Consider the following 27,630-nt stretch of genomic DNA (forward strand, 5'->3'; position numbering starts at 1 on the left):
CATTGTTCTCCCTGTTGTTTAGTTTACGCTTACTAGTGAAATGAGTGGCAACATATTCAATGAGTTCCTCGGCGACATTGTCAAGTTTTAAATAGTTTGTAAAATTTCGAAAATTTTATGATATAAATAAAGGCCTATACCATGTATACATGTTTGAGTTTTTTTAAAACATCATTCTTCCTTCTGAAAACAAGTGACCTCCATTTAATCAGAAAGTAACCCAAATTTTAACACCCAATTATTATTAAATGTATAAACACTAAATTTTGAATGTTAAATGAACATACACAATTCAAAATCAAACACTTTTTGTCGCAATCTAAATAATTTTTTGCGTAATTAAAAAAATATGTGGACAACACATGACTTACTTGTACGCTTATTACATTACATATATACATTTTTTTTTTTAAATGAAAAGTTTGTAAAATTTTATTTCATTAATAACTTCTGATATTTTTTTCATTTTTTTTTTATTTATTGTAAATTTTTTTTACAATCAGGTTGATAATTATTAATAAATCATTATATTTAAATTTAAAAAAAAGAGCTAAAGTCTAATTCGAGCTGATGTACCTTTCTTATTTCATTAATTAGAATTTTATTTGGTTGTAACTCTGGAACCAATGAAAATAAGTACCACTTATGATATATCGTTTAAAAACTCTCGATGAGGGCTTGTTACTGAAATCAAGAAAAAGTCAAAAATCCAAATTTTTTTGGTTACTTTGGTTCAGTCGCTGACAATGAAAAGGGGAGGTGCATAATTAGATGTTACAACGGTTCTAAATCCATAATTTCAACATTCTACGGCTAATCGTTTTTGAGTTATGCGAGATACTTACGTACAAACGTCACACTGAAACTAGTCAAAATGGATATTTTTGTTATTTTTGTTGAAATCTGAAATTTTTCGCGATCATAATACATCCTTTACTTTATACAAGGAAGTAAATAACAATGTTGTGTTAAAAATATCAAGTGGCGGTGAAGGGAGCATACATATCATTTGAAGCATCGCAAAGGCTACAGTAAACTTTATGAAATGTTATTAAAAGGTGTTTTTTTAAATCTGGTTCAGTTTGTCGTTTCAAAAGTTTATAGCCGTCTAATTAATCGTAAAAAAATTTATTATGCCTTTATATATATATATATATATATATATATATATATATATATATATATATTGTCATCTAAAATATATACAACCTTAGAATGAATTTTAATATTTCACTTATAAATCTTTATTGACCTTAAATAATGGCACAGCGCTGATCACGATAATACTTTTTTTTAAAATAGCGGCTATTTTGACAAGTGGACTGGGTTATTTATGGTATGTCATACTTGGGGTGTTTTAGCATTTCTCATGCAGGTGGCGTTGGTTGCAAACAGAAAGCCGACACCGTGCGTATATAGTGATGTAATTTTAGTTAGGTTATGGTATTAAGATGTGTTATATTGAATTAGTGTTTAGAGAGATAAAAAATTTACGGTCCATTTTGGGTATTACGTAGTTTTAAAGATGTCAAAAAAAATAAAATTAGTTTCCATTACTGTTGTTTTATTTAGCGTATTTTTATCGTACGTTAAAAATAAAACATATGAAGAATTACTGGAAATTGAATCGTGTCCGTTTTGCTTTGGTACTTCATTATGTCAGCCTTTCTTTCGTAATAGCATTACTGTAAAAAATTCTGCTATTCTATTAAAATTATTAACATTCCTGACTAATATTCTTGGAATTAATAATGTTATATTTGCCTATTTTGATAATCAAGCAGTAGTTGTTAAAAAGCTTGCTCATAAATCAGAATTCATTGAATTTGATGACAGAGTAAAGAAGGATGACAGTTACAGTGTTACAGAAAATGACATTTTAATGAAAATAAGAAATTATCTAGATGTGCCTTTTGGGAATAACATAATGAGGAACATTCGGCTTTGTCCGACTGTAGAAAAATTTGATTACCTGTATAAGTTTGTAAAAAATTCTGATAATCACACTGAGAAAGATGATATCAACTTATGGTTTACAATCAGTGTAAATCCAGAACCATTAATTCAGAAGGTACTATCATAAGTAATTAGTAACAAAGATTTAATTTTAGTTTTATTTGCTGCTAGTCATATCACAAATGATTCATAGATCACGGTGATGATGAGATATACATTATAAAATTGAATGGCATATAACATTACAATTGGGATAGAAATAAAACAAGTACTCAAAGGTCTGTGATAGTTATGTTATTCGACGTTTAAAAACTGGTTGCAATACAAACCACCTCTTCAAATTTGTGCAACTTAAGTCATATAAACATAAGTTTTACAATTATAAATTACCCTCAGATTAATAGAATTTCTTCCAAGAACCTTTGAGAGCTCATTAGCAGCACCTTTTTCAGAGAAAAGTTTCCATTATCACCATTGTTGATGGTGCCTGGATTAATCCAGGCACCATCTAACATTTTTAAAAATGTTAATTTGAATCCGATATTTTCTTCTATCTTTGTTGTATATGTTCATGTTGAAAATCAAATTTATTGTGTTTGTATACATGCATTGTTGGCACCTTAATTGTGCCAACGCAGGTTTTCGATTGATCATCAAAGCTTCTTCAGCATTTCATTATAAACTCGTATTATGTTAGTCGCTAGTTCCGTATATTCTGTCTTCAGAATTTCCATGTGCTCCAAAAAATTCATAAATATTTGGTTTCTGGTAAACTGCATTTTGTTAATTAGTATTTTTATTTGGTACATATGTATATACCTAAATATATAATACATATGTATATTTTTTTGTTTATTAGAGAAGTGTTCAGTAATTATTAGAAATTGAAAAAGTATTAGGAAAACTGCAAGCCTGAATTATTTTGTAAAGGATGTCAGGGGAACTTATGGTTGAGTAAAGGAATTATTAAAGGGTTATGATAATATCAAAGTTATTCCATTGAAAGCATAAAAAGTGTTGCATTATTGGGAATTAAATGTGGTTTTATGATTATTTCTTAAACTGGAATAAACCCATGATGAAAGAGAATTTCATGGGTTTTGTACTAATTGTGTGTGGGGACACCTGGTACAGCACACCAGATTAATACTTGGGTTTATTATTCATATGGCTTTGCATTGTAGGTTTAAAATTAGCACAAGAATTGGCAGTAAACTAGATGATGCCAAAATTAACAATTTAAATTTTTTGAAATCTGTTAACTGACTGTTAATACATTTTTAACTGACTGTTTTGGTTTGATGAATACTTCAGGAATGTTATTTTTAAAGATGTTCCATTTTTAAGAAGTATCAATAATACCACGAATTGTTTATTTCATAGTTATTTCATTTGTCAGTCTGTAGCTTTTAAGTTGAAATAATCTGGTTTCAGTTTCTGTTGTAAAGGTCTGACATTTTTATTACTTATTTAATGCTTTTTATTAATATATAAGATGGTTATGTGTGAGCATTCATCCATAAGAAAAAAAACCATTTCAGTTTTTATGGGAACTAATGAAAGGTTTTACCTGATAGATGTGCCAATCCTTAAATATTAAAAATACCTAGCTCTGTATATAACCATGTTACTCAACCAAATCCAATTATTTTCAATTTCTTTCTTATAATAGTTTACCATAATTTTTAAATATTATCTTTCTAAGTGATAACTTTTGTCAAGATTCTTCCTCAAGAAGATGGATGGCCAGTTTCTAAGTATTTGGGTAGCTGTGGAAGAACAGTTGTGTCTGAATATTGTGGAGAAATGCTGACTGATCATATTCAAGATATGTGGTCTACTCGTTCCAGTTTTGCACACCAGTTACTTACTGCTGCATTTAATTTAACGTATAGTCATCCCTTATTTGCATTCTATTTTACTGATATTACACCTGATAATATTGTTATATCATCAGACGGAAAAGTTACATTTATTGATCTTGAAAACATCATAATTGTGGAGAGAAATACAACAGGTAATAATTGGTAAAGTGGTAATTATTTTTATTTGCATTCTTTATCATATTATACCAGTTTCCTTTACTTAAAGAAAGGAATTAGAACAAAAGATTTCATCCTATGTTTTTTGGTTGTGAAAGGAAAAACATGGTTACTGAGACGTTTTTCCCAAATTTTATTATAAATTGTAATACCACACTACTGATATCTGGTAGATGATATAATTGTGGTGTGTTATTTGACTTTAAGGATTTATAAAGTTTGACCTCAAAAGCTTTATCAGCATTATTATCTAACAATTTTTTTTAATCTTGATAAATTATTATCAGAAAATATTTTTGTTTGTTTGGAATAAGTAAACAGTATTAAATTGTCGATAAATTTTAAAAACTTATGAATAAAATGGATAGATAATTTAATTTTGATCCGAAAGTTGTAAATAAATTAATTGAGAAACAAACGTTTAAAAAAATAAAATTTTAATGAAAAGGAAACTGAACAAAAAAATGTGAAGAAATTATGGTAATTTTAACCTAAGGCCGAATACACATCTGATACAATGTTTGAAACAAGTTTCAGAACAGTCTAATTATAGTTGCGATACAGTATTACGAACTGTATGTATACTGTGTAGAAATGCTTCATATACATTGTTATGTGTCCAGACTACCATACAGTGTTGCTCAAACTTGTGTTTTCACAATTTTGTTTTTAAAAAATAAGGTGAAAAACATACATATATTTCATAGAAAATGTTGAATGAAGTTTTATTAGCTAGAATTTGTGCGATCTGTATATCTCTTGTACTTAAAAAGCACAGCAAATGCAGGGAAAAGAAAAGGTGGAAGAGAAAAGTACTTATTGGAAGATACAAAGTATGGCAACAATCTTATGCAGATTTAAAAGTGGAGTATGGCGCTGACTTAGAAATTTTATTAGAATGACACCGAACAATTTTGAAACTCTGCTGTGTTTAATAGGGGTTGAAATATCCCAGAAAAATACAAAATTTTGGCAATCGATTACTGCATCAATTAGGTTAGCTGTTACCTTATATTTTCTAACCATGGGAAGTTCTTACACAAGCCTTGTGTATAAATTTAGAATTTCCAAACAGTCAATTTCAAAAATTATTCCTTAAGTGTGTGAAGCAATAATAAATTCATTAAAAGTGTATGTTAAGGTGTAGTAAAAATTAAAATCAAAATTAATGTACTTTTATTTATTTTATTTCATCTAATATTAAAGAAAAAGAAAAATAAACCTATGAAAATTGAAAAACATATATTTTATGTAATCAGATGCAGTGTAAGAACCTGCAGGTGTCAAATTTGCATATCCTGAAGTTTAATAATTTTGTATGAGTTGTCTGTGGTTATACGCACCAATTGACAACTGAAACAAAATATTGTCTATGTGATTTTGAGCAATGGCAATTTCATTGTCAGTCCTGCCACAGCTCTATAATTTATGTACTATGTACTTTCCATACACTAAATAATTGTCAAGTTTTAAAGCATTTTCTGTAAGCGTTTTCATGCTCCGAATTGCCTCCCCAGTCACTGCATCTTCAAGTTTGTGTTTTTTATTTGAGGGTACCTTACGAGTTGATTGCCTAAACTGGTGGTTTGTTCAATTATGTCACTCAATGCATTATCTTCATGCTCTGAAGTTATTGATTGTACTGTTGCTTCCTTTACCACAGAAAATTCTGGATTATCAAGAGTATTGTCACCTGGCTAATTCTGAAAATATATGAATATGATTTCAATTAATTTTCTGAAGTGATCGTAACTATTAATACAGTTTTTGAAAAAGGATGAACTTGAAAGGATTGGACAGGGCTAGGATAAGATCATAGAGTTTAACAACATTATGTAGGAATTACACTAAAATGACGAAAAAGTGATAGGATGGGGTTAACGTAATTGTATTTCATTTTATTTTTACAGAATGTCAAAATCAAATGATGAATGGAAACAAATCGTTAATAATTTTTCAAACAAATGGAATTATCCACACTGTAGAGGCAGTATAGGTGGTAAGGATATAAAAATAATTGCCCCTGAAAATAGCAGAAGCATTTTTTTAATTGGAACATTTAGGATAGTGCTATTTGCATAACTAGCATCAATAGTTAGACACTAACTATCAATTCATATATGTTGACATTGGTTGTCAGGGCCGAATTTCAGATGATGGTGTCATCTAACACACCACACTATGAAATGATGAACTGGAATGTTGCAACTACCACAGACAGAAAGTGTGCTGTGAAGAATTAAGAAGGTGCCTGATGATTCTTGAATTTTTTTGCAGCTGATGATGCTTTTGCATTATCAATTAACATATGATCAGGTATACAAACCTGGCAGCTCATCACCAAAATATAACTTAATTACAGCCTAAGCAGACCAAGGACAATAATTGAGAACATTTTTAGCATTATGTGTTTTAAATTTAGAGTTATTCTTAATACAATTCCTTTGCATTTTGATAAACCTGTAAGTATAACTTTAGCCTGTTTATGTCTACATAATTTTTGCGGAGAAATATGATTTCCAGAAGTACATATCCACTTGGTACTTTGATTCAGAAGAGTGTGACAACTTAATTAATGGAACCTGGACATCAGAAATTGGTGATTCTAACCTCCTACCTTTACAGAATATACCAAGAAAACCTGAAACTGAGGTGTCGATTATTTGTGATGTGTTTTGTGATTATTAACTGTCTAGTGTGGCTGCAGTTTTGTGGCAGAATGACTACTCTTAATCTATTTGCATTTTGTGAACTATATGTGTATAAAAATTAAGGAAAATTAAATTCAATGAAAATAAACTTTCTTGTTCTGTATCTATGCATCAGCATTTCTTCTACTCCTTGATTTATTTCCCTGTAATAGAAACGACAGCAGCTGGTAACCAACCAGTGGCATTTCTTTAGAGAATAACCAGTTGTTATTGAATCCTGCAATTTCTTATGTTCCTGGCAAAATTGGGATTTTAAGCTGTGTATTTTTTTCTCCATTTCTGCTGGCATCACTTCATGATTTTTTGATTGACGTACATCTTCACTTAAATTTAAAATTTTTTCTCAAGACCACATATTGCTGTAGCTACTGTTAACTGAAGCACACTGAAAAAATAAAAACACTTGTATATCTATGCGCATATACTTGTATCGACACATGTTCAGAGTTGTTTACAATTGTTCATGTTTTCCAGTTCAATGTGAAATAGAAACATTCAAGAAACAGCCCTCTTTTGTTGTGAAACTTTGCGTATACAGTTCTGAAACAGTATACATACAGTTTGCATATGTGTTTCTGAACAGTATACAAACTGTATCAGATGTTTATTCGGCCTGATAAAAATTCTTAATTACTGATGTTAAAAACAATTCAGAATGATTTAAGCACTTTAAACATGCTGTTTAAAATGCCCCTGATTGTTTATGTTAAAGCTGTAAAATATTAAACAAAACTCTATTAATGATATCACAGTTTTTCTTAAATGCATACAAACTTCTGTTGATTATTTCTTAGCTAATGAAACAGCATCATTAATCTGCTCCCTTAAATGGTCCAGATTTCTTATTTCAACAGAGAACATTTGTGTATTTGGATTACCTCACAAATAAAAATCCTCAGGGTAAAATCTGGAGATCATGGAGCCTTATTTTTACTGAGAAAATGTTTTGTTTAGGTTATCCCACAAGAATGTGGCAAAATGTGGTAGAGGTCTATCTAGCTGCAGAAATAACTGTCTAATACTGTTTGAGACAATGGGTACTCTTCTAATTTATCCAGAAAGTTCTTTCCCTGTTATAATTTTTTCAAAAAAAGAAATAACTCCATCTTGTCCAGTTGTAGATTGCAATTAACTTTTGGGCTGCCTTATTGATGTTTGATAATGACTTGTAGTAAAGGTGTTCAGTATTTCATATTTGAACGCTCTGCCTATGCATTCACCAGGATGAATGAGAATAATATGTATGAGTGTAAGTGAAGTATAGTCTTGTCCAGTCTCAGGTCGACTATTTCTGAGATGTGTGGTTAATTGAAACGCAACCACCAAAGAATACCAGTGTCCACAATCTAGTATTCAAATCTATATAAAAGTAACTGCCTTTACTAGGATTCGAACGTTGTAACTCTTGATTTCAAAATCAACTGATTTGCAAAGATGCATTCACCACTAGACCAACCTGGTTGGCTTTCAATCACGATTTAATCTATCTCAAGTGTCTGTAGAGAATTAAAGTCATCTAATTTTGTCCTGTGATTAAGATTTTTTTATAATATCTGAATTTTATAACTAATAAAGCATAGTTTTTTTAAAAATGTTGTCAGTTGTTTTTGGAACATCTAATTCTACAGAACTCAATCACACTGATATTTTCAGGCTATGCTAATAACTTGTGCACACATCTTTAGCAGCCTTGTCAGACAATAATGGTTCTCCTGGATATGACTGCTTCAGCAGACTACACCACATAAAAATGTTATTTTTATGTGGTTCTTCATTAAAGACAAAATTGTATTCATGTCTTCTTCACTGATTACATGATAGATAGTATTTATCATCATTGAACATATGATTGTATTTACTCCTAATGTAACTTAAACTAGATAAGCAACAAAATATATTGAACTTTTCTTTGCACTGTGTAATTATGGTGACTAATGAGCTTCATGTGGCTATTTACCAAGTAATACAGCTTATGTATACGCTTGTACTAGAACTGTTTATGTATTGAAAACTTGAACAGTCTTTTTCATTTTGATGTATATTTTGTCTTATTATGCTTTGTTGCAAAACTATGGCTATCTAAAATCTCACCATTATGGTGGTGTTCTTCACAAAAAAATGGGCACTGTACTTAATAGAATAATTTGTTTATTTATTGTTTTTTGCATCTGTAATAAAGCTAATTTTTAAATATGTATTCATTTTCTATTTACTTTATTTATTTTTATTTACAAAATTTAAATTATCTACAGTTTTTATTATTTATTTTAAGATTTGTTAGTAAAGTTAATTTACTACAAACAAAAAAGTGTTTTTAATTGTTTATCTTCATCAAATAATTGTCAGACAATAATAGATATGCAGATCCAGGAACTCGTTTTTAAAAAAAATAATTGTTATATTTTTAAATTGCAAAATGTTAACCATATTCTCTTTTCCTAGAAATTAATTTTACATTTATATTTTCATTTGCAGTAGAAATTTGAGAAAAACGTTTTGGGAGCCATACCTGGTAAATAAAAACATTTCCGGATTTTTATTTATATGAAGTACATACAAGTTTCCTGTAATTGGCTCTAGAGTGCATCCTGGATCTGTAGAATATATATGTTTTGATCTATAAAATGTATGTAAAAAGGCCTGCTTTGTTATATGTCATAATGTATATTGAATATTAGACTTCTTGATATGCAGTCACATAAAACTAAATGCAATAATAAAAAGCAATTTGATTTTTTCGTTAAGAACTCAAAAAAAGTTTTTTTCCAAGGTTAAAGTTGTAGTTGTTTATAATCAGCGGTGACACAATGTGAATATAAAATCTATTACCTGCTTCTTTTAATGCTCTGTTTTTTTTTTTAAAAAGAGTACATCTTCATTAAACCTGATTAAGAGTGAGGTAATTTTACAAAATTAATTTAATTTTAATTAACTTTGTTGAACAAATAGAACATTATCTGTACACTGAATTGAACAAAAACATATGAAAAAAGTTAGCAAATTAAGATTAATTTAATCTAATTTTCATTAGTCAATGATATTATAATAATAAGGGGTGTAGATGTGTAATTAAATGTGTCAGCCTAAAATTAACATTTAAAAAATACTAACTGACTCACTTGTAAGAGAGTCCCTCTGACTTAGATGTAACACTGGATACACACTACTAAGTTGTGATGTTGGATTTTATTTCTGTTATGATCTCCACAATGGCTTTATTGTCATTGAAGAAAGTAATTTTTCACAACCTTCTCTCTCGACTATTGCAGGACTTTCTTGTTGTTTCTGTTTTTTTTTATGTTCTCTCCAATTGCCCTTATGACAAAACCCATATTGTGCGTAAAGGCTTGCTTTTGAAGTAGGTGTAGTCCTAAGACGTATCATTATAAAAGAGTAAATCTCTGAGAAGTATGGTTACTGTATGATCAGAGTATATGATGTTACGACATAGAAAGTTCTGGAAAAACAGATTTAAACTTTCAGAAATATAAAGAAAGTATGGTAACTGTACCATAATGGATGTAAGAAGAAGGATTTGTTTGAGAAATTTGGGGAGAGGAAAGTACAGTTTCAGAGTTAACTTGAGTAAAAGATTGACAGAGACATAAATTTATATATACATCTTCATTGTTGCCATTTAAGGATTAAAAGTAACTTTTCTTTGTGTTAAAATTTTGATTGCAAGTATAATTTATTTCGCTTATTTAAATAAAAATATAAATTTAAGAATATTGTGTTATGTTTAAAAAAAGTTTAAAACCTAAGTATTTTAAAAACTTAAGTTGTGGGTTTTTAAACACTTAATTTTATGAATGATTAGAGTTTTGAATGTGGATAATCTTTTATTTCTTTTGTTATATTGTAATGCTGTTATGTTGAATTGGGAAGAGTGCTTAGAAAAAGAAGATTAACTAAAATTGTACAATTTCTACAATTCATTTATCAAAAGGAAAAAGCTTGTTATTCTATAAAAATGGTAAGGTAAAAAATATTTTATGTAATATGTTAATGATGCTTTTATTGTCGGTTCAGATATTAATGTAAGAGTTGGGACTGAGGTATTAGAGCAGGTGGTGAAATTGAAGTACTTGGGTAGCCTCATAACGGAAGACCTTAACAGTACCACAGAAATCAAAAGGAGAATAGCAATGGATAAGGAGGCATTTAGTAGAAAAAGGAGTTTGCTGTATGAGAAATTAAATTTAGATTTGAAGAAGAGATTGGCAAGATGTTTTATGTGGAGTGTTATGCTTTATTGTGCAGAAATGTGGACTTTATGAAAGGAAAACAAATGACAAATTGAGGCGTTTGAGTTGTGGGTGTGGGATAAAATGGTAAACTTCATTTGTAGGATAGAGCAATTGTTGGCAGAATAGAGCAACAAATGAGGAGGTGTTGAGAAGAGTAGAAGAGGAAAAGAATATGTTAAATACCATTTTAAGCAGGGAAAGGAACTGACTAGGACACTGTATGAGAAGAAATTGCTTACTAATAGATGCAGTTGAATGATTGGTAAATGGAAAGGGAGGAAGGAAGGAAGAAGATTTCAGTTGATTGATGGGGGTTATGGAAAGAGGAAAATATACGAAAACAAAATCACTTGCACAGGAAAGGAGCAAGTGAACAGCCATGGCAATACCTGCCCATTGGCAGAATACAGTAAATGAATGAATGGTAGACTGTGTAATTTATCCAAAATAATTAAATTAAAAACCAACTGAAATAAATTTAAACCTTACTGGAATGGCTGAAATATATAAATGATTATTTTTCAGATTGTTACTCTTGGAATACCTGTGCCATTTTCATAAATGACTAATGTAACAAGTCGCTGGTGTAAAATACCATCATATTTTTAAAAAAAACTTGTTTTCTATCTTTCAAAGCAAACATAATAAATTTAGAAAAAAATTTGTTAGTAATATTATCATTTATTTATTTTTTTTACAAAAATAAGATCAGCTTAATTTCATAGCAGTTTAGGACCAATAATGTGATTTCATGACTTCAAACTAGCTAGTTAAACAAATACTGTTATAAATTTACAGTATTTGTTTAATGTAAAATATCTGGAAAAGTATTAATAAAGTATTAATGATTCAAAATTTGACATAAATTCTGAAAAAACATTTAAATAAAAAAAATATGCTAAAAGATCTTGTTGATGTCTTTGAGCACCGTTTGACATGTTTTCTTTAAATTAGAAAAAAAATCACAAATGTGGCTAATTTATGTTAAACATTAAAGTTTCATCAAATTATTTCCATGTTATGAGGTAAATATCCCAGTATCAGTGCAGTTAAGCCTTTTTTATTTATTTATTCTAGTGGTATTGATTAAATGTGTTAACTAGTGACATTTTGGATATAGTTTGTGATATTACCTACTTCAACTATTTTTATTGGTTGAATAAAAATTTCCTTGTGAATTTATCTCTTATCTAAAAGAAAATTTCAAATTTTATTTTAAATAGATTTTTTAAATCAATTGCTGTTTAAATGGTCAGATAACTTATTAAAAATATCAGTGGATATATAATCCACTAATGTATATATGATTATTGATATACACCTATCAGTGGATGTATATTTCCTTTTGCTAAGCTGAAGTGTGATGTTATATAATCCAAAAATTATTTTGTCTGCTTTAGGGAAGTGTATATGTATATATTTATTATAACAAAGGTAGTACATTCGTAAGTAGAAGCACATATAAGTATGGCTTCAAATAATACCATTTCAGATAAAGGATTAAATCTGACCTAAGCAGGAAGTTTGTCATTTTTTTTCTAATTTAGATGAATGAAAATGTAAATAGAGAAAAGGATCTAGTCTGCTTAAGATGTCTTATTCTTGAGAGCTTGTACTTGTTGTCTTATAGTTATTTTAATTTATCAGAGACTAATGTGATGGTATGTCTGTGCATTGTGAAGGATTCTCTAATAATTACCTATACTTTTAGGAATTCAGTAGAGTTAAAACATTTTTCACATAAAAACTGTTTTAATCTTTTTATAATAATTTTTCCATCATCACTCTGTCACAGGTATTAATGTCATCAACAAATGACATTAGTAATGTCATAAACTTATGCAATGTATCAATAAATTTTGGTCCTAATCTAAGATAGGTTACCTTCACATAAGTATAAGCTTCCACAAACCTTCTTGTGTTACTATTATGAGTGCCTAAAAATTTCTCTATAAATTTTTTATTGATTCATTGACAGTTGATTATTACTTTATAAGTAAATGATAATCTAGGAACCAACTATCGTCTAGAAACTTCTCTTAGAGTAAGTTATGAGTTATTAATTTTAGATCTCTAAACGATTCCCTAGATGTTTTACATTTTCCTTATTGGCTACTTTAAGTATTGGTGTTGAAAATTAGCTTGATAATAAGACAATTAAAACACCATATCTGTTATGATAATAAAAGTATAAAAAATCACAAGTGAGTGACTATTATATCAAAGATTTATAACGGCATCAAAACAAGGCTTATTTTCTATTTAAAAATAATTGTTAACTTTGAATTATGCAAAAAATCAAGTTGGAAGTATGGAGTAGCTGTAAAGCTGAGGGAGTGAAGAAAATATTAACAGTGTGTGGATTGGATAAAGAACAGTGTTTTATTAGATGGTTCTTTTATAGTTACTTAGAATTCTGTAATAATCAGTGGTGGCTCTTGTATAGGCACTGTGGAACTGCAGGCACCCCCTATTTCCACTTGATATTATAGATATATTTAATGTAATGAATTCTTTTTTCTTTATACTTGTACAATATTTAATCCTTAAGCTTAATGTCAGTAGCCATCTCTCAGTTTATGAAAAAGATACAAAAATCTTTGTATGGAACTGTGCGCCTCACAGTTCCAGTGGTGTAGTATTTGGTTGTTGTGCGTGCGCATTTGCACATAGGAAGATTTTAGGCATTTACCAGTTGCCCCTAAGTGGTTAAAAATGGCACATTTAAGCACAGTGTGCTTAAAAACAGTATAATACCATATTTTTGAATGTGATAGTGTAGAATTTGATTATTATCTTGCTTCCAGCTATTTATTTTATATGATTAATTTTTTTTTCGGTTGTTTTATTTTACAGAATACTTTAACCATGTCCTTGAAATGGCCCAGAAAAAAAGCACCCCCTATAATTTTAGCTGTCAGCTGCCACTGCACATTAAGGATTCTTGAGATAATACAAGCAATAAGGGCAGTATCCAGATTGGGCAACATAATTTAAGACTCCCAAATGACTCCATTATAAAATATATATATATATATGAACTGTATGATTACAAAAACTCCAGAATATTGTTCAAAATTGTAAAATTTAAAAGATCATTAACATTTTTTTAATAATATAATTAAAATGCTTGCATAAATGCTATTTCTAGTTTTGATTTTTACTGTTTCTTTGAAGTAATCCATGATTTGCTGCTAATGTAACCATTAGACAACATAATTATTTATTTTTCTATATTGAAAGATATCTTTTAATAAGTCCTGTGTTAGGGTTGAGATCTATCTGACAACTATAATTTTATTTTTTTTCTTGCTAGGTCCTGCACTATTGTATTTCATACCTATTTGGCCAGTGTGATTTCCTTTGTTGTTAATTTGCAGTAAAGTGCTGAAAATTAATATCCAGCAGGTTATGAATGATGATGTTTGGTTTATATATAATGTAAGAAAGAATATTACTCTATGCAGCAGTTAAATTAGATGAATGTATATGGAGGTCAGATGTAATTTTTTCACATAACTGTTGCTCATAATAAGAAATAAAGTACCTTAATATTTTTATTCAGTTGTATATTAATTCATTAGAATGAGAGAAACACCCTCCACCATAGGTCTGTGTGACCAATCCTTTCTGTGCGTGCAGCCAAAGTATGGAAATAAACAACTTGGCAAACAGAGGTGTTTCCAAAATTCAAAAGACGAGTATTCAGTTATTAGATACCTGACTGTAGAGATGTTTTTTATCTGATCTCATGCACATCTGATGTTCAAATTGTTTTGACCAAAACACCCTTATCCCTTTTTCCAATTTTTGCAAAATTTAATATAATAATCCCCCTGAGGATGCCAACTTCCTATGAAGTTTGAAGAAAATTGTTTTACCGATTCTGGAGTTATTAAGCTTCAAATAGGCCTACATATGTATGTATGTACATGAAGATTCACTTATAAAAATAGTTATTTTGGGCTAGGGATAACGTTAAAAAACCTTTTTTGCAGTTCTGATATAAAAAGTTAGGATCTTTTTTTGTGACTTTTTCTTAAATGTCCCCTTGAGGAAATTTAATAACATTAAAAAACTTTTTTTTTCAGTTCTAAAAAAGTAGGATTTTTTTTGTGACTTCTTAAATGTACCTTTGAGGCCAATTTACAAATAAGGGTGATGTTTTGATAATTTTTTTGTTGAAATCAATTATACTTTTCCTTTAGTATAGCTAAATTAGCTAGGAAATAAAAATAAAAAAAAATACCATTAATAAAATCAGTTTGCGTTAAGCAGAGAATAACAGTATCTATCATTGAAAATTGAAGGTAATCCTGTAAAAGTAACTGAAAAAGTTATGATGTAACTTTTAAAAAAAGTCGCGTGTAAATTTTAAGTTTATCATTTTTAAAAGTTTACAGTTTTAAGTAAATTAAAAATAAAATTGCCAGAGCCACATTTTAGTGGTATTAAATTTTTACTTTTGGTGATCTATTGGAATAGGTCTATGAAAAATGTATGGCCTTGGCATTTTATCTTACTTCACACTCTTCAGTTTCTAGGATGCTACTGCCCTGACATTTCATACCTGAAATGTCGGGGGATAACATCTTACCCAGGACCAGAAGTACTGTAATTTATTTTCTCGCAGAAGATATGAGGCAGAATTTTCTTAAAGTTGTAAATTTTTCATTGTGTAGCACCCTCTTAATATCTTCCCACTTCATTATCTAATTGCTATAAAAAAATAATGAAATAATTCCCCTTAGTACACAGACTTTTGTGTTACATTCAAAATTACTGATTAAAATACAGCTTTTATGTCCCAAGATTATAATCATTTTGGATTCAGGGTACCTCAAGGGGAATTTTGTTAAATGTATTGGAAACAACTGGGAAGTAAAAAGGAAGTAGTGAAGGTAGTATTTCTGGATATTAATTTTATAAAGTTTTATTAGAAATAATTTGAATGTCTAATTAAAAAGGTTTAATCCATACTTAAGGAAAGATAATTTTTGAACTTCAAAGATACCTCCATTAGTTGTGAACCAGTAAAGATCTAGCCCTCAAGGCAGAAATTAAAATTTGGTGTTTTATAAAAACCATTTTATCAATGTAGCAGGAAGCGAGCTGATTAAATTATTTTTTAAGTTATTTAGCACATTTTGTCATGGATAATATTGTGAGACCTTAATTGTTTTATATTCATTTTTATAGCAGATTTTTTAACTACTTGGGACAATGTTCATTCAAGTGAAGACATTCCATGTGAAAACTGTTTTGCATTTTCTTCTGATGACATTTGCAGCCATAGCATTAGTGATCATAACATTTATGCGGTTTGCAGAGTGAGTAATTTAATTTTACTAATTAGAAACAACCTTAATTTAAAGTATGTGGTAAAGTGATGGTATCTTATAACATAAATTCACCTACAATCGGTGACATTTCAATGTAAGTTTAATATAGTTGTATGGATGACAGTAATATCACTAACCAGTTGCCCACCGAGAGCATTGAAACAGTAATGTAACACTGTTTACAAACCTTATTTTCATTTCATTACATCACAATAGTTTGCAAAATTGATTAAATTTACAATTTGTGTTATTACAATTCAAGAACTGATAAAAAAATAATTTGGTTTTGAGTTTTCACTTATTTTATTCAAGAGTTATGCAATTAAACAAATATACTTTGTATTATTCAAATTTTTGTAATCAAACAGAATTGAAAAAGGTATTTCTTTGTTTTAATATGTATTTCTGTGAAATAGAATTTTTTAGCTTTTAATATTAAATTTTGCACAGTTACTATGGTTGGGTGACAATACAATATTACACTATTACTTTTTCAAACATCCCCCTGAAGAGGGGTAAATTAAGGGTGCATGTGTAGTAATTTAACATACTTCCTGACATTGCCTATTGATGAAATTTTGTTCAGTTACTAAGGTCAGGTGACAATATAATATTCCACCATTACTTTTGCAAACATCCTCCCATACGTACAATTAATAAAATGTATATAAGCTACAAAAAAAGTTTTGGTAATTTACAGTTGTATTTCAATAATCAAAAACTTCAATATTTCATTACTTTGTATTGTAAATGTTTGATTGAACATTTGTTTGATATTTTATAAATGTATAAGAAATTTCATTATATGATGTTATCTTTTGAAATCTAAATTAACCTACTAATTAAACTCATGCAATGTATGATAATAATTTGATTAAAATATGACTAAAAAGTATAAAGCAAAATTTTAAAAAAGTTTTAAATCTTTGTAATATTATTGAGTTTTTATTTTTCTGTTTGCCCAATGTTCTTTCAAACTGAGGCATTGCTGAAGTGCTTTGATTTTTTTGAGGTGTTGTTTTACAAAATAATTTGATACTAAACTTGCTGAATAGGAGTAATAATCAAGAGTGACTCACCTGTTTGGACAAAACAAAAACCTTACAGTTGGTTAATACTATCAAGAGAAGGAAACTAGTATTTCAGTCAAATAATGTGACATTCAGAACATCATACCCTTCTAGAAGGGTAGATTCTGGGTCAGCATGGTCCTGGTAGAATAAATATTTGATGTTTTAATCTCAACATAATTCTATCTACATCATATTAATTACTTCATGTTACTGAGAACAGTTATGTTTTATTTTCTCCAATCCTTGTCTTTATCTGAAGCTTTTACATTGTTAACATCCCTCTGTTACAAAATTAACTAAACTTTGTAAACAATACAGTTTAACTTAACCAATACGGTTTGTCTGTTTATAAGATTATTTTATAAACCTCTCTCTTGTTCATCATAACATTCCACTGTAACATCATGTGTCTAAAGGTTTCTTCTATACTTTTTCTTTAAAAGAATCTAAGGTAATGATTTAGGATATCTATGAGGAAATTAATTTGTGCATCAATTAACGAGATTAAGATAATGAGAAGGTAGAAATTGATGACTGGCTGTAGGAGAAGAAGAAGAGAAGAAAACCTTTTGTTTTTATCTTCTAAAAATAATAAAACTAATATTTTAAATTAAAACTAAATTCTTGTATGGTATGGTACTGTTTTAGTGAACGTTGAGTGCTTTGTGGTTCAAGACATAAGAATGTACTAGAAACTAAAATCAGGATATACTTTCTTAGAACATTTTTCATCAATTTTAGTGGAGTAATCATATTAATTATTATCAGAATTTAATTTTGATCATTCATACCATTGAGATAAAACCTTAGCTGAATGACTGATATCGTTGTATGGAAAATTGAAAAATCAATGCAATGAAGTTGCATATTACTAAAAACTTAGAATGGGGTATCAAGTAAAAGTGCTTGAAGATTTCAATGAGATAGTTTCATTGAAAAAATTAATAATACACTTAAAAAATAAAAGTGGGGTGTATATACAGTTTTGTAAAAATATTATGCATGCAGATTCTAATAAAATTGAAAATATCTATAATTTAGTCAGTTAAACCATAAAAATGTTCAATAAAAATACATTAATTGAAATAAATCTTAAAATTTTGTCATTTAGGAAGTAAAATTACAAGGGAGGATAAAATGAGAGATCAAAAACAGACTGGCTCAAGCAAGGATAGCTTTCATGCAAAAAAAATTGTTTGTATAACATAGATCTAAGAATTTACAAGATTTCTTAAAATTATTTGTGGAGCATATATGGCCAATAGGAAAATAATAAGAATAAAAATAAATAACATTAATAAAAATAAAATAAGAAATAGGATTGATGCCTTAGATGCATGATTTTTCAATAGAATATTTAGATGAACTGGGAAGAACTTTATGGATCTTGTAAAAAGACAAAATGTATTGGTTATGCCCTAAACATGATAGGGAGTTGTGTAGAGTGTAAACATTTCAGAGAAAGACAAAAATTAGAATTTATAAAACATAAGTGTCCTCAGTCATAGCGTATAGAAGTTATGTTTAGATTAAAAGATTACATTAAAAAAATGGAGATACCGTCAAACCAGTCAAATGACTTTTAATTTTATAAAAAAAATATTTTTTTTATATTTTTTGAATCTATGTATTCGTAATGTATCTAACATCAGCATTGCTATGGATCTAACTTCATCATTACTATTGATAAATGTAAAATCTGTTAGCATTATCATCTATAAATTATTTATAGGTTAAAAATGTAATGTAATTTTCATAATTGGCATATAATTACTCTTTGTATTTTTATTGACATCATTATAAGTAATAATATCCCCTAGATTAATACTTCTTGTTTAATTAATGAAATATTTTTTTTTAACTCATTATTTTACTTGTTGTTTATATTCTATATAAAAATTACCATTTTGTCCATTTTGATTTACTCTAAATTTAATTTAATTCATTGGTTAATTCTTAAGTTATTGTTTGTTTTCTGTCTCATGCTGTATTATTTATTTATTTTTTAAGATCAAGGGTGTACGGTAATGTTTTGATGTGCCACTTTCTGAAACTTCTGGTAAAAATTTACCAATGTTTATTTTTATTCCAAAAAAAAAATATTATCAGTTTCTACAGTAAATTTTAATTTATCATTGTATGGATTTAATTTGTTTAAAATGACTAATTTTAGTCAGCAGTTCTAGTCAATGCAATTAATAAAAATGTTATTTGTCTATTATAAAACTTATTGATATTTTAGTTTTTGTTTAGTTAACTTAATGATTAATAAAAATGTAACTTTTATAACAGTACTCACTATATTAGAACAAGCTAAAAATAATACAGTAATAAACTTTCAACCAAAAAAATAAATCAAATTATATATAATATGATTAATATTTATTTAGTCTTTCTGAAAGTAGTTTTACTCATTGTGTAATAAATAATTTAATTGGAAAAATGATAGAATAATATGAAATATATTGCATGCAAATCTATTCACTATATGAGTATAATGTAATGTTGTCAGATGTATATAAACAAGTTTAGTTCACTAAACCATCAGTTTTTTCTACTTTTCTTAGTCAAGTAAAATTGTACTGCAACACTGGAGGTGATGTGGGACATTATTATAAGCAAAAAAGCTCCTATCTGCTTTGTTTTTGTGTTATGGCTAGAACAAAATTTTATCCTGATTTATACTATACGGATAAAATGAAGAAAACTGAAATTCTGGGAACCCAAAGAAAGGAGAAAGTTTCTGGTTTTATATGTTTTCTGGTGCTTTTATTTTCACGTGCTTATAATCAGAGATAATTGTGCTTGTAATTGGAGATTATTGTATAGTGCTGAGTGTTTTTTCTTATAAAGTGTTGTCGACAAGTATCTACTTTTGGTTTGAGGTGATTGTCAGTCTAAATTATCTCTATACAACCTAAAATGTTTTAAGATTTGATAGTCTTTGATTTGGGTGTTTGTCTCAATCTTCTTGAATTGTAGCATACCATTATTGTTTATTTCACCCTAAATTAACAGCATGTCTCTTAATTCTAAAAAATGTATAAAAATTTGTGTTGTCTCTGTTATATATATAAACCGTAATCTTTTAAACTGTTAACTTTAAGAGGCATAAATAGCCCATAAAATTATTCACACACAGTACCTACATCTTAATTGTTGATTAGCTGTTACTGCCAGTTCATGAAATAAAAAAATTCTCAAATAATTTTTATTTGTTTTTTAGGTTATTTTTTATATTTTTAGTATTATTTGTTTAAGTATTGATGAAGAATTTTACTCAGTTTTGAAGTTATAAAGTTTTCTGCCATATTTTACTGGTCTGCTTTGTTTAAAAGACAAATTTCTAAAACTAGTACTTCTTTTCTATTAATTTTATTTACATCAGTTTTCTCATACTTTTATTTTTATATTGACAATTTAATAAGGTTAATTTACAACAAATCTAAAAAACAAAATTGTAAACTGTTAAATTTTCTCCTATAATTTGGGACTCAGAAATTTGAGTATAGCATTTTTTTACTCTTGGAGTTGAAATGAGGATGAAATATTTCTGAGCTACAGTTAGAAAACAAAATGTTACTGGAGATGCATGTTAATAGGAATTTTTGATGATATTACTGTTCCAAAACAGTATTATGAGCTATTAAATCACTTTGTGTGTATACATACAGTAGTGTGCAAATTAATCTGAACACAGAAATTTTTTGTTTATTACTATGTTGTGACTGCACTGCTTGAACACACCCATTCTTTAAGTTGTCTGTGTAATGTGAGATAATTGTTCTTGGTTATTTAGCATTCTTCATGTTATAGATAGTGTGTTGTGAAAGATTATTCATTTTTTTATTGTAAAATCTTTTCATATTTTTTGTTCTGTGCATCTTGACTGTATAACCATATCTTAGACATAACTCTAAGAAATCATTTGAAAATTGTTTCCCTTTCAGAGCATACCACTATGACATGACAAATAACTTCTGAATGTATTGTTGAATCAGGTACAATAAATGCTATTTTAAAATTATATGGCATGAAAACTGGTTCCTTTTCCCCTCAAAGGAAAGGCAAATGTAGCCTTAAAAGAAAAATTACTCCCACACAGGATCACAGGATTACTCCACAGGATACTCCAATATAGAATTAGTTAGAAAAAGAAAACTTGATCCAAAATTATTTGCTGTGGATTTAATCAAGAATTAGGGCAGTGGAACAGATTTAAACATGACAGCTGCTAGATTACCTTCTTGCAAATGTAAGAAAGCTTGTTGACCAGCTAAAATGCATCTTTTAACACCAGCAATGTGATAAAGCCCTTGTGGGCCAAAGCACTTTCTAACTGGACCAAAGAAGACTGGAAAAATGTTATGTTTTCCGACGAGTCACATTTTTATGTTCAGGGACAAAGGGTTCCATATGTTAGAAAAACATCAGATTAAAATACATTACTAGCTTATATCCAACAATCAGTTAAACATCCTCAGAAAAAAGTTCTGGGGTTTTTTCACATTTGAAAGCCCTTGTTCATTTCTTCCAGTAGATGGTATGTTGAAAAGTGATGAATTATCAAGATTTCAAAGGAAATGATTGTGACACAACTTCCCTCAGTGAACAGAATGTTCCAACAAGATTTGGCGCCATGCTATACTGCCAAAAAAAGGACAATTTTTTTGAAGAACGGAACATTAAGTGCTTCCATGGCCAGGCAACTCTCCAGACTTAAACCAGATTGAAAATCTTTGGGTAATAGTAAAAAAAAGACAAAAATGAATTATATCATAAAAATGGATCTCATTAAAGTAATAATATTGGTATAATTTTACTTGTTGATTTAATATTCTTAATCGTTTCATGTGAAGTGATTAAGAATAGAGGAGGACATATTAATTACTAGATGTTCACAAATTGTACAGGTATGATTTTTTTCTAAATAAAGGTACCTTTTTTTAAATAACATCTGTGTTGGATTAATTTGTATTTGTAATAATAGTTTCATACAAATTTAATTTCTTATTTCTAAAAGAAATGATATGATTACATTGAGATTTATTTTTTGTAAAGATACCCAAAAAGTAAAATTGTGAAAAGTTTTCCTTTTTTTTTTTGGCTGAATTAAATTTCTAAATATATATTCATGTTTCTAAGAAAAATATTTTTTTTATGTATGCATCATGTCACAAGATAACAAATTTTTTCTAAGGTTTTGGAAACTAAAGAGAAGGAAAAAATGTTTGAAATGCTTTTGAAATTGTTACGGCAGTAGGGACAAAAGGTTCAAGAATTTTAATTAATTTCTATTTTGGTTTAAAAAAATATAGATTCAGAATGATGTTTATTGAGAAATAAACAATTTTTTTTGTCTTTAGTCATTTGACTGATTTGATGCAGCTCTCTAAGATTCCCAATCTAGTACCAGTCGTTTCATTTCGGTATACCCCCTCCATCATACATCCCTAACAATTTGTTTTACATATTCCAAATGTTGCCTGCCTGCACAATTTTTCCTATCTACCTGTCCCTCTAATATCAAAGCGAGTATTCCAGGATGCCTTAAAATGTGGCCTGTAAGTCCTTCTCTTATTTTAGCTATATTTTTACAAATGTTCTTTCTTCATCAATTTGCCGCAACACCTCTTCATTTGTCACTTTATCCACCCATCTGATTCTTAACATTCTCCTATAGCACCACATTTCAAATGCTTCTAATCTTTTCTTCTCAGGTACTTCAAACGTCCAAGTTTCACTTCCATATAAAGCTACGCTCCAAACATATACTTTCAAAAATGCTTTCCTGATCTTTAAATTAATTTTTGATGTAAGCAAAAAGTCAGTCTTTCTGACTGAAAGCTCATTACACCTGTGCTAACAAAATTTTTTTATCTCCATAGTCTTTTCTCGTCCTGTTTTTATATTCAGTGGTCCACCTACTTTATTTCTACTACATTTCATTACTTTTGTTTTGTTCTTGTTTATTTTCATGTGGTAATTATTGCAAAGAACTTCATCCTTGCCCTGAGGATAGGGAACATCTTTGTCAGATTCCCTTTTTTTATTACGGCTTCTTTTTTATGTTCTTCGATTATTACTGTTGCAGTTTGGTTCCTTTAAATGTTAGCAATTGTTCTCTATCTCTATTCTTCAACCCTAAACTTTTTTAAAATGCTGAACATTTTATTCCAGTCTACATTTTCAAATGCCATTTCTAAGTATATAAATTTGTACAAGGTCTGTAAATAAAGTAATGAAAATAGTGTTTTTTGGCAGCCAAAGTGGCAACACTGTAAAGTTACTAGTAAACATGTATTTATATGAACAGCTGATGTATATTAGTTATTAATATTTTGAATCAATTGTTGCCATGTGATATGTAAACAAACTTTTTGTGAAACAAGTTTTTGTTGTACGTTTTTATTATTATGAGCAACATTGTGCAATCAAATTTTGTGTTAAACTCAGTGAGAATACTACTGTAACTTTTTCAAAATTGAAAAAGGCATATGGAGATGACACTCTGTCACGAGCCCAAGTTTTTAGATGGTTTAAAGTATTATCAGATGGCCAGGAATCAGTTGTGGATGATCCACGCTTTGAAAGATTAACATAAAAAATTGACAACAGTGTTGAGTGAATCAGACTTAATATGGTATGATCGGTGATTGTCAGAATGATTGCAGAACAATTGAATTTGAACCATACCACAGTCCATCAAATTTTGACAAATTGGACATGAAAAATTTAGTACAAAATTGGACCCAAAACATCTTACTGTTGAGCAGAAAAACAACAGGGTGGAAGTGTGTTGTGATCTTCAAGGGCAAATTGAAACTGATCCTGATTTTCTAAAAAATCTTATTACTGGTGATAAATCTTGGTTATTTGAGTACAACCCAGAAATAAAATGCCAGAGCAAGGAGTGATAGACTTCAAACTCACCACATCCCAAAAAAGCAAAAATGAGCAAATCAAAAATCAAAACCATGCTAATTTGTTTCTTCTGTAGTAATGGAATTGTCCATAAGGAATTTTTGCCAACAGGACACTGTAAATCAATATGTGTACTGAGAAATTCTTTAAAGGCTGTGGAAAAGAGTTGCCCGTGTGAGATTAGCCATCAAAGACAACTGGATGCTGCATAATGACAGTGCACCTTGTCACACTACACTCTCAGTAAATAAGTTTTTGGCAAAGAAAAACATTCTTGTAGTTTGTCAACCACCTTATTCACCTGACTTGCGTCCCTGTGACTTTTCCTGTTGCCAACTTTAAAAAAACACCTCAAAGGACACCATTTTGGAACTGTAGAAAACATAAAAAAAAGTGTAACTGACCATCTAAAGGATATTCCGGTTTCTGTGTTCCAACACTGAAGAGTGGGAAAATCATTTTCCCACTGGGAGCGTTGCGTGGCTTTACAAGGGAACTATTTTAAAGGTGATAAATAAAAGGTTTTTCTGAACCAGTCTCATTACTTTATTAACAGACCTGTCAGGTTGGTTTGTTTTTCTTTCTTTAATCTTCCTTCTACTATTAATCTGAGCATAAAAATTGCTTCCCTTGTCCCTATACTTTTCCTGCAACCAAATTGGTCTTCTCCTAACATTTCTTCCAGTCTACTCTCAATTATTCTGTACAGAATTCTAGTTAAGATTTTTGATGCATGGCTAGTTAAGCTAATTGTTCTCTATTCTTCATATTTTTCTGCTCCTGCTTTTTTTTAGTATCATGAAGTCTGACGGAACTTCCCCTTTTTTGTAAATATTATACACCAGTTTGTATAATCTATCTATTGCTTCCTCACCTGCACTGTGCAGTAATTCTGCAGGTATCCTGTCTATCCCAGGCCCCTTTCTGCCATTCAAATTTTTTAATGTTCTATTAAATCAGATCTCAGTTTGTATCTCCCTTTTCAGCTTCTTCGACTTCCTCTTTTTCTTATATAACACCAGTTTCTAATTCATTTCCTCCATATATTCCACCCACCCATCAACCTTTTCTTTTGTATTATAAATCGATTTACCATCTTTATTTAATGCATTATTAGATTTTAACTTATGTACCACAAAATTTTCCTTAACTTTCCTGTATGCTCCATTTATTTTATCAATGATCACTTTCCACTTCTGAACACTTTTTTTAATCCACTTTTATTTTGGTAATTTGCGCTTTCTGTGTACAGTATCTCTTAATTGTCAATAGTTCCTTTTACCTTCTTCATCACTAGCATTTTTATATGTTTTACGTTTATCCATCAGCTGCAATATATCTTCTGATATCCAAGGTTTTCTACCAGTTCTCTTTCTTTTACCGAAGTTCACTCTTGCTGATTTAAGAATTTCCTTTTTAAAATTCTCCCATTCTTCTTCTGTATTTTTACCTTATTTTTTTACTCTGTCCTCTTGCAATATCTTCCTCAAAAATCTTAAAACTCATTAAGTCTGTTTCCTCTTTCATTTCTTTTGCCCAGTCCCTATCACCCACAATATTTCCTTCCTTACCTTTTTCGATGTTGCATTCCAGTCTCCAACTATTCCTTTTCATTCCTTGCTGTGTGTTAATTGCCTCATCAATTTCTTTGTATACATCAATTTCTTTGTATTGCTTCATCAATTTCTTTGTACTCTTACCTCATCATCATCGTGGGCATTTGTAGGCATATGCACATTAACAATTGTTGTCGGCTTAGGTTCTGATTTTATCCTGATTAATGCTAAGCTTTTTGAAATACTCTTTTTTCTTCCCTGTCTTCTTGTTCATTATTCCTGCTTGGCCTTTATTTGATGCTGAGTTAATTATTCTAAAATCACTTCAGCAAAAGTTATTTTCTTCTTCTCACCAAACCTTGCTTATTTCTACTACATCTACATTTAACCTACCCATTTCCCTCTGTAGATTTTTAACCTTACAACCTTTTTTGGAATTTAACATTCCATGCTCGTGACTTGTAGAATGTTATTTTTTAATTTTCTCATTACTTCTTCTTTAGTAGTCACCCAGTAACCCATTCAGAGATCCAAGTGGGGGACTGGTTTACCTCTGGAATATTTTACCAAGGAAGGTGCCTCCATTTTTATTACACGAAAATGCAGAGAGCTACATTTGCAGAGAGAGGAACAGCTGCAGTTTTCCATTCCTTTCATCTGTTTAGTACTCAAAAGATTGAGTGATATTGATATAGTTGTTTCAGTCCTTCTGACCTACACCCTTAACAATTACTGAAAGAGCTGCTGCCCTCTTTCAGGAATCATTCCTTAGTTTGGCTCTCAACAGATGCCTCTCTGATATGGTTGCACCTTCGGTCCAGCTACTCTGTATCACTGAGCACTCAAGCCCCCTCACCATTGGCAAGGTCTCATGATTCATAGAGGTAGAAATAAACAATAAAAATATATTTAATAAACAGAAAGGAAAAATAATTTTCCTTGAGTGGATTTTACTGAGAAATATTTTCTTTGTGTTAAAAAAAGTATATATAAAAAATCTATATTCATTAAAAAAATATTGGTTTTTAAGAAGCATTATGTTAATATATTAAAAATTTTATTTGTGAGAACTTTTTGAGAATATGATTTAGTTAAAGTGGTTTAGTGAGATGGGTTTTGAGGCATGCATCTTGGCTGTGAACGTAGATGATTGGTATATCTATTGCAAGCTTTTTATTATTTTATATATGATCTATTATTAAAATTTGCCTTTTTTATTCTTAGGAAATATTAAGTCCTCATTCATATCTAATTGATGGTGGGTTGCTGCATTCGCCTCCAGAAACATTTCTAAAACAGAATCCACAATTTTGGACTGTTCTACTTCACTGCATTCAACCACCAGTACACCATAGTAGATTTTATTATGCCAAAAAATTATTAAGGATTTTAAAGTAGATAATTATAATAATTATTTTATTCCTGTAAAATTTTAATAATATTCCTATAAAACTGCACAGTCATACAATTTCTGAAGTATTTTGACTTTTTATATTTTAATACCGAAATGCTTTCAAATAATAGTCATTTTTTAAGCAGTTTTTGTCAGTATTTTTGTTGTAGATTTTAATGTTTTTTTATTAATTTACTTAATTATGTATAAACACCAATTATTACATATCATTCCATTTTTAAAGATATATCTTTGTACATTTATCATGTTTGTGAATTATAGTATATTACAATTTATCAATCCTTGTATTTTGTTCATTCTTTCCCCAACTAAGACAGAATTAAAAGAGCTCCATTGTATAAAAGAATCTGTTCTTATGTTTA

General features: G+C 29.2%; 1 protein-coding gene across 3 annotated transcripts; it reads left to right on the forward strand.

Moving 5' to 3' along the window:
* Positions 1 to 1,413: 1,413 nt before the first annotated feature.
* On the forward strand, positions 1,414 to 27,616 carry LOC142319103 (divergent protein kinase domain 2A-like). Of its 3 annotated transcripts, none has more exons than XM_075356014.1 (4): positions 1,414 to 2,071; positions 3,679 to 3,973; positions 16,162 to 16,289; positions 27,079 to 27,616. In XM_075356014.1, the coding sequence occupies exons 1-4, from the start codon at positions 1,526 to 1,528 to the stop codon at positions 27,250 to 27,252; spliced, it is 1,143 nt and encodes a 380-aa protein (XP_075212129.1). In that variant the 5' UTR covers positions 1,414 to 1,525; the 3' UTR covers positions 27,253 to 27,616. The 3 variants fall into 3 exon arrangements, with proteins under 3 accessions (XP_075212129.1, XP_075212127.1, XP_075212130.1); XM_075356012.1 differs by having other exon boundaries at positions 16,159 to 16,289; positions 27,079 to 27,615; XM_075356015.1 differs by lacking the exons at positions 16,162 to 16,289; positions 27,079 to 27,616 and adding an exon at positions 5,909 to 6,797.
* The last annotated feature ends 14 nt before the right edge of the window (positions 27,617 to 27,630 follow it).

This window comes from Lycorma delicatula, chromosome 2 (genome assembly GCF_047948215.1).
Source record: "Lycorma delicatula isolate Av1 chromosome 2, ASM4794821v1, whole genome shotgun sequence".
NCBI classification, from domain to species: Eukaryota; Metazoa; Arthropoda; class Insecta; order Hemiptera; family Fulgoridae; genus Lycorma; species Lycorma delicatula.

What these genes read in the sequence shown, in the direction of transcription:
- LOC142319103 (XM_075356012.1), top strand. Translation starts at nt 1,526, where the DNA reads ATGTCAAAAAAAATAAAATTAGTTTCCATTACTGTTGTTTTATTTAGC. An exon ending in CAGAACCATTAATTCAGAAG is followed by an intron (nt 2,072 to 3,678) that starts GTACTATCATAA and finishes ACTTTTGTCAAG; the next exon opens with ATTCTTCCTCAAGAAGATGG. An exon ending in TGTGGAGAGAAATACAACAG is followed by an intron (nt 3,974 to 16,158) that starts GTAATAATTGGT and finishes TCATTTTTATAG; the next exon opens with CAGATTTTTTAACTACTTGG.